General features: G+C 43.1%; 1 protein-coding gene across 10 annotated transcripts in view; it reads left to right on the top strand.

The window, feature by feature from the left end:
* The window catches only part of HECW1 (HECT, C2 and WW domain containing E3 ubiquitin protein ligase 1), a 785,299-nt gene that overhangs the window by 602,363 nt on the left and 170,868 nt on the right, over positions 1 to 12,068 (top strand). For all 10 annotated transcript variants that reach the window (XM_063922467.1, XM_063922469.1, XM_063922471.1 and 7 more), the window contains 2 exons: positions 7,107 to 7,249; positions 10,674 to 10,774. In XM_063922467.1, coding sequence (XP_063778537.1) covers positions 7,107 to 7,249; positions 10,674 to 10,774 — 244 coding nt within the window. The remainder of the gene's footprint in view (positions 1 to 7,106; positions 7,250 to 10,673; positions 10,775 to 12,068) is intronic.

The raw sequence follows: 12,068 nt of genomic DNA, 5'->3' as shown, positions 1-12,068 counted from the left end.
ATGTTTACTTTTGCCAAACAAAGGATCCAAATGCTGCCCAGGGCGCCCCCCCTGCACCCTGCACCCTTACAGTGACCGGAGTATGTGAGGTGTGTGGGAGCAATGGCGCACAGCTGCAGTGCTGTGCGTTACCTTAGTGAAGAACGGAGTCTTCTGCCGCCGATTTGAAGTCTTCTTGCTTCTCATACTCACCCGGCTTCTGTTTTCCGGCTCTGCGAGGGGGACGGCGGCGCGGCTCTGGGATCGGACGGCGAGGGTGAGATCCTGCGTACGATCCCTCTGGAGCTAATGGTGTCCAGTAGCCTAAGAAGCAGGACCTAGCTTCAGAGAGTAGGGTTGCTTCTCTCCCCTCAGTCCCACGATGCAGGGAGTCTGTTGCCAGCAGAGCTCCCTGAAAATGAAAAACTTAACAAAATACTTTCTCTCAGCAAACTCAGGAGAGCTCACTGAAAAGCACCCAGCTCGTCTGGGCACAGTATCAAACTGAGGTCTGGAGGAGGGGCATAGAGGGAGGAGCCAGTGCACACCAGAACCTAAATTCTTTCTTAAAGTGCCCATGTCTCCTGCGGAGCCCGTCTATCCCCATGGTCCTTACAGAGTCCCCAGCATCTACTAGGACGTTAGAGAAACAAAGGTTTCACTATCTCACTCTCACTCAAAAAAGTCCGTATTTCGGAATATTCCGGATTTCGGAATATTTGGATATGGGATACTCAACCTGTATTGAACAGGGTCAAGTTTCGAAAAGTTAAGCATTTCTGACATGTTTAATGGGGCTTTTACTCATTCCCAATAGACAGCTATGAGGACTGCTTGTGCGTACGTTAAGAGGGTACCAGTGCAGATGCTACGTTACCCCCTTAGTAAATGATAATTATAATAAAAAATGCTACAACTGGACAGATTATTGAGTATGATAAATAGGCCCCGAAAGCACTGTTCACTAGGATGCATAATATGATTCTCTGCAAAAATAAGCAATACAATACATTTTGTTAAAAAAAAAAACACTATCCAAAAGAACTTGCTTTTTCAGGGGGATGCTCATTGAAACAATGTATTGTCTCATGTATGCCTGAATGCCTTTGCTATTTCATAGACTACAGTAAATAAAATGTGAAAATAGATACAATATTGCTTCTTCTAAAGGAGATATTCTAAAATGCCTGTGCAGATTTGTTGGTACCGCTTAGAAAAGAAAAGAAACAAATGAATTATAGTGACATTTCAAACAAATTGCTTTCTTGAACTAGTATCACATGTCTTCAATCTTCTAATCCGTCATTCAACCTATTCAAATGGAAATAAGTAGTCACTCTGCTGTTTGGTATCATTGTGCGCACCACACTGAACATGGATCAGAGAATGCAAAGGAGAGAGTTGTCTGAGGAGATCAGAAAGAAAATTATAGCTAACCATGTTAAAGGTAAATGCTATAAGACCGTGTCAAAGCAGCTTGTTGTTCCTGTGACTACAGTTGCAAATATTATTAAGAAATTAAAGGTCCATGGGACTGCAGCCAACCTCTCTGGACACAGCCACAAGAGGAAAATCGATCTTTGATTAAACAGAAGGATTGTAGGAATGGTAAAAAAAAAAAAAGAGTAAAGGAAAACTTCCAGAGATACAAGCAGAACTCCAAGGTCAAGATATGTCAGTGTTGGATTGCACCATCTGATGCTTTTTCAGTGACAGCATGCTCTGTGGAAGAAGAACCACGAGGATGCCACTTTTGAAAAAACAACATTAAAATCCAAAGTGTAGTTTTCTAAAATGCATATTGACACAATACTTCTGGGAGAATATCCTTTGAACAGATAACTTAAAACTGAAGTTGTTTGGCAAGTCACATTAGCTCTATGTATATAGATGAAAAAATTAAGCTGTAAAAAAAGAACACCATACCCTCTGTAAAACATGGAGGATGCTTGGTTATGTTTTGGGACTGCTTTGCTGCATCTTGCACGGGGCGCCTTGATTCTGGGCAGGACACAATGAAATATCAAGACTGTCAAAGCACTTGATGTGAAACATACTGCTCACTGTCAGAAAGCTGTGTCTCAGTCACAGGTCATGGGTCCTCCCAACAGGATAATGACTCTAAACACATGGCTAAAAGCACCCAAGAATGGATAAGCACAGAGCAATGCACTATTCTGAAGAGGCTTTCTATCGGCCTTGATCTGAATCCTGTAGGACATCTATGGAAAGAGCTGAAACGTTCAGTTTGAAGAAGGCAGCAATCACACCTAAGACAGCTGGAGCAGCTTGCTCAGGAAGAGCGGGCCACACTACCTGTTTACAAGTACAGAAGTCTCATTGAGAACTACAGGAATGGCTTGACTGCAGTGATTCCCTCTAAAGATTGTGCAACAAAATATTAAGGTTCCATAATTTTGTCCATGCCATTTTCATTTGATTTATTATTTAAAATATTCTGTTGAATCAAAAATCTAATGCCGTCTGATTTCTATTACATACAAAATAAACAATGCTGGATGCCAATTCTTTTTGTCACTTTCAAATTGTTTCAGTGAAAAACATTGGTTCTTTTTTTTTTCATGGAAGGGCACCAACAATTTTGTCCATGTCTGTACACAAACTCGCCCTAACTGCACTTGCCCTTTCCGTCCCCGTTACGCCTCTCCAGTGAATGCCTCACTCATGTAAATAATATGCTTAGGTACAACCAGTCTCAAACTGGGGCATGAAGGGCCCACCAGGGGAATGCAGTGATAGGGGCCCATGTTTAGGGGTGTGATTAGCCTCCGAAGGGAGTGTTGCCAATCTCCATAGAGGTTTAGGCAACCATTAGAGAGTGAAGGAGTTGGAGTTTCAGAGAAATCAATTGGTGCTCCCTTTGTGAATCACTGCCAAAGATGATCCAAAAAAAAAACAGTAAGAGAAATAGGTGATGTGGTAAGGTGGGTTGGCGCTGAGATTAGATAGAGGATCAATACTTATCAAAGCAGTGGGACTTGCAGACTCAATCCTCCCTTTTATTTGATGACTTTTGAAGGTGCCCTCTCAGTGATGTTTTGGTACATGCAACGAGATTTAAAACTGTGTATTAGACACTGATATTGTATATTATCAAAAAGACATCAGTCGAGTTATTTTTCCAACATGCATGGATTTATTTCTCCTTTTTTCCTAAATTCAATTTTTCTAGAGGAGTTTCTGATGTAGATGGATATACCTTGCTTACATGATTTGTGGCAAGGTAAAGCGCATCTGAGTTTCTTTTACAAACAGTCTAGGCTGGCTTTTTTCAGTGATGAAAATTCCTGGTGCTGAGTTCACGGACTCGTACCTCAACTTACACGGTATATAGGGAATGATTCAGACCTGATCACTAGGCTGCGTTTTCTCACAGCCTGCGATCAGATCTGAACTGCGCATGTGTATGCACCGCAATATGCAGGCGTGACAGACCACAGCAAGAGGAATCGCAAGTCAGCAACGGGATGGTGCGAAATTGACAGGAAGAGGGCATTTGTGGGTGGCAACTGACCGTTTTCTGGGAGTGTCTGGAAAAACGCAGGCGTGTGCAAGCATTTGCAGGGAGGGTTCCTGACGTCAATTCCGGTCCCGGACAGGCTGATGTGATCGCAGCAGCTGAGTAAGTCCTAGGCTGCGCAGAGACTGCACAAAATCAGTTTGTGCAGCTCTGCTACACGTGCGATCGCACACTTGCACAGCATTAATACGTTTCCCCTGTAGGCGGCGACTATCTGATCGCAGCAGTGCAAAAATCGCTGCCTATCAATCAGGTCTGAATTACCCCCATAGTGTTTGTAGGCTCATTAAGGTATCTTTATATCATGTAAAAGGTCATCACAATGGCTATAGCTGTGGTTTAGACAGTGAGGAGCAAAGTAATGCCTGGTGCATAACTGACTTACACTTAATTAGTGTGGTGTACTCATATCAAGGTATCTTTTAATGTGTGGTAATCTACGTACCAGTACTCATGAATGATAATGGGTGTTTCAATCATATCAAGGTGTCTTTATCTCCTTAAAAAGATGATGTGGATCTCAAGGTAAAATTTATGACAGGCTTTTAATATTACAATTTAAAAGCACAAACAATTATACTTCATAAAAAGGTCTAAAACATTGGAGCCAATGTTTTAGACCTTTTTATGCAGTATAATTGTTTGTGCTTTTAAATTGTAATATTGAAAGTGTCTAATACACAGTTTTAAATCCAGTTGCATGTACTAAAACGTCACTGAGAGGGCACCTTCAAAAGACATCAAATTAAAAGGAGGATATAGGGCCTAAATCAGAGTTGATCGCAGCAGCAAATATGTTAGCAGTTGGGCAAAACCATGCGCACTGCAGGAGGGGCAGATATAACATGTGCAGAGAGAGTTAGATTTGAGTGGGATGTGTTCAATCTCAAATCTAAATTGCAGTGTAAAAATAAAGCAGCCAGTATTTACCCTGCACAGAAACAATATAACCCACCCAATCTAACTCTCTCTGCAAATGTTATATTTGCCCCCCCCCCCCCCCCCCGCAGTGCACATGGTTTTGCCCAACTGCTAACAAATATGCTGCTGAGTTACCCCCTAGTCCGCAAGTCCCACTGCTTTGATAAGTATTGATCCTCTAATCTCAGCACCAACTCACTTTACCACATCACCTATTTCTCTAACCATTAGAGAGTGCACGGTTTGAGACTTTTAACAAATAAGTACCAGAACAGCAATGCACTGTAGAAAATACACCACAGTTCTGTGCAGTATAATGTAACATATGTTTAATTCAAGTGCAGTTTGGTACCTGATCCCTAGAGGAGTGGGTGTGTCCTCAGGTAGTGGGGCCCACCGGGGGGTTTGCCCGATGTACCCTTGTGGGCCAGTCCAACCCTAGCTACAACACATATGTGCGTGCCGGCTTATGCAAATCAATTTTATATAAGTACACTATACAAACTGACATAGTTCCCACTTTGCACTAGCCTATAGTCAGGGGCATTTTAAGGGAGGAGGGGACCTGTGTGCCGTCTCCGTCGCTGGACTCTCCTCTCCGGCAGTTAGTAGACTCCGGCATAATGCCAGAGTCTACTGCACATGCGCAGGTCTCTGGGAACATGGCACCCACGCCTTGTTCCCGGGGACATCTCCAGTGCGCATGCACAAATTACTCGGAAATGGCTGCGTTGGGCATTTTCCGAGTGATTTCTGTCCACAGTGCAGAGCCGCAGTCGTGGGACTCCACAGGGTTAAGTATAATATATGGGTGCGGTGTGGGCCCCCCCTGGACCCAGGAACCCGTGTGCACCGCACACACTGCACCCATTATAGAAACGCCTATGTCCATAGTACATTATACAAATGTGCTTTTTATTTACTGATTTATAAAGTATATTTAAGCAAAATGTCTTCGGTGGTTTATCAAACATGAATGTCAGTTTGAATTATTTCATTTACCTCATATGTCATCATTTTCTTAAAACGTCTTTCAGCAAGTGCACAGTAATTGGTGTGTGGGAGCATATTCTGTCCCTTGGCACATAGAAATACATGCTTTTAGAGTATCATTAAAAGTACAACTAATACAAATTTCAGTTTGTTAGGAGTGGAGATGTTAATTACAGTGGACAACTAACTTTTATATTTAAAATGTGATAAGCAAGTTTAGCATTCATTTCTGTTTGATACCAATTAAGCTGAGCTTTTTAAATTAGTTCATGTAACAAAAACTGAATCAAAAATAAAAATCCTTATTTGATCTGAAAGCATGTCTGCATTATTAGTTAAGTAAGTTACTCCACATTAGTCTCTGATATCATTTAGCTACTAGTGTACTGTATATACTGTATATAGATGCACATGCACTGGAACACATACCTTAATAGGTTTCAAGAAAAAGTGGCGTTATATAGTTGACCACTTTTAGTGATGGAAAGGTGAGGTAACACCAGTGGTGGTGAGAATAGGTACTCATGAGAATCCAAATATATACTATATCTATATACTATATCTTGGAACGTGATGAGCCCTCTCTATGACTCATCTGAGCACATCTGCCCATATGTTCGGATTAGCATTATTTCAATATTTTTTCAGCCTGTTTGCCCTCTTGCTCTAGCATTTCGGAAAGTCTATTATTGCTTTGTCGTAGGTGTCCCTCATTGTTTGGCAAATTTTGTTTAACTGCTTTAATGGGCCTCCAAGCTAGTTACCAGTCTCCTTCTTGGATGACTTTCATCCTCTGATGCAATAGTGGATTTCCCACTATGTATGTGAGGCACTTGCCTAGGGCAACATTTTCTGGGGGGCGGTTGCACCCCCTCCATGCACCGCATCTGAGCAGCTGGCCCTTTTCTATTTAGCATCATATAGGTGGGGGGGGGGGGTCGTGGGTAGAGATTTACAGTATGGAAGGTTGAGGCTGAAGCCTACCTCATTGTTGTCCACCATGGGATCAATGGGAGCAGTAGGGGAGCAATGATCGGTGGGGGAGTAGTGAATGTAAAGTGTGAGGGAGGAAGTGTGAGCTGCGGGGTGCAGAAAGGTGGGAGGAGAGCAGTGTGAGCTGTGAACTGGGAGCTCCAATCGAATTCACTCCTCTCTGGCGTTGCTGTAGACTATGGCAGTGTGTTAGAGTCTACTGCACAAGCGCAGGTCTCCAGGACCATTTCACCTGCGCCGCGTTCATGAGGACCTCTCTATTGCGCATGCGTGAGTCACTGGAAAATGTCTGGGGCGGTGGGTGCAGAGTGTGTGGGCCCCCCTCCGCACAGGGGCCCATGTTTACCGCACACCTTGCACCCATTGTAGATACACCAGTGAGCATGTGATAATTGTTCTGCATTTGCATTTGTACCCCTTGGAGTGCAATGTGCTTTGCTCAGTCTTCATCTAGGCAAAAATTGCTCTTACTGTACTCTAAATCAGCCCCACCCAACATGTACAGTGTCCTGTAGCAACAGAGCTGATGCCTTGCATTAGATCTGGCATAAAATATTATTGTTTGATTGTTAAATTGTACAAATAATTTCTCCTTATAGTAAATAACACAAATGCAATTTTTTTCTTGACTGTTTATTAATTAATAGTTAACCTAATTTATTATCTGATGTGTCTACAGCTGTTCAGCTTTGTGTCCCTTCCAACTGATGTCTTAGAAATTGAAGTAAAGGATAAATTTGCAAAGAGCCGTCCAATCATCAAAAGATTTCTGGGAAAGCTGTCCATGCCAGTGCAGCGGCTCCTTGAAAGGCATGCCATTGGGTAAGTCCCAACTATTATGTAAGCTACACTGGTTAAAGCCGTTTAACTAACGTATCAATGAAATGTTGCAAAAATGTAATGTAATGTACAGTGTCGCATTTATTAAATACAGGCAGGGTCGGATTGGGATAGAAAATCAGCCCGGGAAATTTCTAGATGCAGCCCTAATGGAGGAGGAGTCTGTTGAGGGGGTGGAGGCTATCGCGCGGGGCAGGAAACTCGCTCCTCTTAGGGCCTGATTCAGTTGCAACCTTCCTTGGGTCTTTTGCAGCAATTATGTCTGCAGCTTTATGGTAATGCAGCTATACACTGCCCTTCCCTGGTGTATATCCATATCCCCTCCTGCAGCCTAATCCTAACCTCTCCCCTAAACCTAACTAGGCTGCGGAAGGGGAGTTTAGGCTGCTGTAGGAGGACGTTAGGTTTAGGTTAAGGTTAGGATGCCGGAGGGGAAGTTAGGTTTAGGCTGTAGGAGGGGAGGTTAGGTTAAGATGCTGGAGGGTAGGTAAGGTTAGGGTTAGGTTAGGTTATAGGAGGGGAAGTTAGGTTTAGTTTAGGGTTAGGCTGCAGGAGGGTAGAATGGGCTGTGAGAGGGGAGGTTAGGTTTAAGGGAGAGGTTAGGGTTATGCTTCAGGATGGGAGGTTAGGGTTACGCACCAGCGGGACGTTTAGGATTAAGGCTTCAGGACGGACGGTTAATGTTACATTTGGCCATGGTCCTTTAGCCTACTTGGATTTAGACTCAATTCTGAGGACTCCATGCTGAGGGGGATTAGGAGTAATAAGGACGTAGGAGCTGCTGCTGAAAAGTTTTAATTGGCATAGAGACAGTGTGCAGCAGCGTCATACCTAGCACAGGCACAGAGCATGGGCACAGCACAATTTCTGTTTTCTGCCTACTTCTCACTTTGCTCCCTGTACCTATGGCTAAAGCAATACTGGCAGTGTATGTTGTGTGCACATAGTGCTGTGTGTCAGTGTGTGAGGTGCTGTGTGTACATGGAGCTGTGTGTCAGTGTGTGCGGTGCTGTGTGTCAGTGTGTGAGGGGCTGCGTAACGAGGACTGTGTGTCAGTGTGTGAGGTGCTGTGTGTACATGGAGCTGTGTGTCAGTGTGTGGGGGGCTGGGTACAGGGGACTGTGTGAGTGTCAGTGTGTGTGGTGCTGGGTACAGGGGTCTATGTGTGTCAGTGTGTGGGTGCTGTGTTTACAGGGCATTGTGTGTGAGTGTGTGGTTGGAGAAAGCTCTTACATGTGGGCTGCAGCCGGTTAATAGAACAGGTCACAGAGAATGCCTCCAAGCAGCAAAGCAGCCCAGCCCCCCTCCCGCTTACCTAGGCCTGCTGACTGGCGGTGGTGTCTGGGCTCAGCTTCTGAGGAGCAGGTAGAAGAGCTGTTCTTCTGTCATCATGTCCGCCCTCCGCAGTGCTTCTACCACACGCCACGTGGGGAGAGAGCGCCTACAAACTTACAGAATCCAGGAAGCTTAGTTTGCACATTGCTGAGGTAAACACAAGGAGGCGGAGCTGAAAGAGTTTCCCTGACAGCGGAGCAATTGTAGTTAAAGTAAAAAATATGCTTCCCGCTCAAGTCAGGTTGGGCTGGAGAGGCTGGCCTAGACATACGCGATGCCCCGCCTCTCATTGTTCTGAAATCCGGGTGCAGCTGGGTTATTTGCATAGTGAGCGGCAGCCGTGGCACCCAGCAACTTTATTCTCGCGGCTCCAGCTTGAGCTGCGGCAGCAGATGTTACTGTACCATAGATGAATCGGCCAGTGTAGGAAGGGGGAGCACGGCCACCACGGAGAGAATGGGACCGGCCAACCGGCAAAACGTTCCGTCGGGGCCAATCCGCCCCTGGGCCCAGTAATTAACACTGCCAGCAGCTTTGGGGCTGGGTATCATATGTTGACCTTATATCATATGTGGACCCTGGGTATCATATGTTGACACTATAATGTCTATATGTTCAGAATGGCAACAGCACTATTTTAGTGTAAAACCAACCTAAATGGCAGCCTAACCCTAATTGTACATGTCCAGTTACTGCTGACATTTTGAATATAACCCCATTACTGTGTGTCAGTGATGATATTGTGGATGCTGACATGTTATATTTAAAAAATTGACACATATCATAATTCTTATGTCGACATTTTGATTGTAGACTGGAACATGTAACTTCAGTGCTAGTATGAGTGTGACTTTGGACATTGGAAAGCACCTGGTCCAGTACTAGAAATGTTTCTTAATAGAGCACTGACAATATAAATTGCGTTATATCTATCGCATTGATCAGGTGTACCTGCAGCCCTTACCCTCCTTTATGTTGCAGTCCACCGCTTGATAAAATGTGAATTAAATGCAAATCTCGCCTCGTTAAGGCCTGATTCCCAGTTACTTACAAGACAGTTTTGTGGGCAGATCCTGCGATTTTTAGTACTGCTTATGTGTCGGAGCCAGACAGACTCCAGACTCAAAGTCGGACACGTTTCACTTGAGGCCCAATAGGCATAACTTGACTGCAAAGTCCTACGTAGATGGCGTTGTACTTAAGCTGTTGAGTGTGGGCGTGTAGACGGTGATGTGACTTTTTCCTGATTCGTGCGTACACAGATACAGTATAGGGCTGGTGCAAGTGTGCCCTGATAGTGTTGACAGCTACAAAACCAAGTTGACAGATATAGGCTGTACGGCTTTATTGATATGCCCAACACTGAATATAGGCATATACAGACATCTATTTCCGTGACTTGCAAGCAAAATTTACTCTTACCCAAAGTGGGGATTATTATTCAGGATTATCCATATTGACTTGTATCTATAGTTTTTTTTATTTAAAATGTTGTCTGCCTGTACGAAACACTCATATACTCCCAAGACCCTCAGATTTCTATTGATACTACTCCCGCTCCAGGTGGCTGTGATATGCAGGTCCAAGTCTAGTCATTTTATATGTTTACTAATATGTGGATATTGCTTCTTTTATAATATTTGACATTGATGCTTTTTGTTCTTTCTATATTACTACTCTCAAACATGTCAAACTTGTTTTTGATATATTGTGTATTCATGCTCCAATAAAGAAAAAAGTGTTTAAAAAAATGTGCCTGCCCACTCAATACAATTCAATGTCAATCAATTTGATATGTATGCTAAGAAAAACAAAAATAGATAGACAGACAGATAGATAGATAGATAGATAGATAGATAGATAGATAGATAGATAGATAGATGTTACATACAATAACCCAAATGTAATTAAACAGCTGTATATCTAATCACAGTAGATGTCATATTACCTAATACTGTACATACCAACATTTTATTTATGTTTCTAGATTTGTACATTTATTTAATTAAATGCTTACTATCATTACTTTTGGTATTGTTCATGATTTTCTTCATTTTTTTTTAATGCCCAGGGACCGTGTTGTCAGCTACACCCTGGGACGGAGGCTGCCTACGGATCATGTCAGTGGACAGTTGCAGTTCCGATTTGAGATAACATCATCTATTCACCCTGGTGCAGTATCTCTGCTTCTTAAATATAAATACAGTAAAATATATACTGACATTCACACAGCTGCAGTACAGATGTGTCCTCTTATATACGTGCTGTTGCATTTTGTATGCAAATATTCACACACAGAATATGAGCATGCTGCACATCATTTTAATCAGCAGAAGCTATTGCATTACTTTGCGACTAAGACCCATTTTTGCGGGTAAAAAAAACACCAAAAAAGATGCTCAGTGCTACCGAGTCACACGGCACTCACTTGTAGCGCACGGAGCAAAGATGTAAGAGGACACATCTGTATATAAAAGTGTAAACTTGTGCTTGTTCACATATCAAATGAATAATGCTAATTAGAAAAGCAGTGTAATAGCCAGAAATAATGATTTAAAAAATGTTCCATACGTCTTTGGGACTAATTCAGATCTGATCGCAGCAGCAAATTTGTTAGCTAATGGCCAAAACCATGTGCACTGAAGGGGGTGGGGGGCAGATAAAATATGTGCATAGAGAGTTAGATTTGCAGTGTAAAAATAAAGCAGCCAGTATTTATCCTGCACAGAAACAAAATAAGCCACCTAAATCTAACTCTCTCTGCACATGTTATATCTGCCACACCTGCAGTGCACATGGTTTTCCCCATTAGCTTACAAATTTGCTGCTGCGATCAGGTCTGAATTAGGCCCTTTGTTGCTTATTAAAATGAGAAAATGTTCCCTTAAATACTTTTTTGGATAACCTGCACAATTTTTATGTTGGGCAGTTGTGTATTGCTGATGCCAATCTGTGTCCTCCATCTCTGTCATACTTCCTGCTATAATCCCTTACTCTGATATAAATATTGTGTGAACTGAAGATCCTTCACATAATCTCATGATCATTCAGTGCTGGCAGCTTCCTACAATTTGGTGTCACAGACAATTTTTACAATAAGTACTGTACGTATGCCAGCATATGGAATATTCACTTTCTCACTAACATAGCTCCCCCAAGACTTGGGAGTCCTGGACTGGGACGGGAGCATAGCGGGGGTGGGGGTGTAGCTGAATCATAGTGGGTGTGTTCACCTTCATGGAGAACTGTCCTGTCTGAAATCAGGGATGGTGGAATATATGCACCAAGCTCTTAGGGGCTGATTCACTTGCAGCGTCTTTTGTTACATTTCTGTCTTGGAGCTTCTTGCGATGCACCATCAACACTTGTTTTTGGACATAACCACGAATCTGTTCTACGTCTCTGAACAATAACAACCAGGGCGCATGCGCAGACTTACAACATCAGCTGTTTGCGTGCAACATAG

The sequence above is a fragment of the Pseudophryne corroboree genome, chromosome 5, assembly GCF_028390025.1.
Source record: "Pseudophryne corroboree isolate aPseCor3 chromosome 5, aPseCor3.hap2, whole genome shotgun sequence".
Taxonomy (NCBI): domain Eukaryota; kingdom Metazoa; phylum Chordata; class Amphibia; order Anura; family Myobatrachidae; genus Pseudophryne; species Pseudophryne corroboree.
Note: the sequence above shows the minus strand (reverse complement) of the source record. Positions and strands in the feature narration are given on the sequence as shown.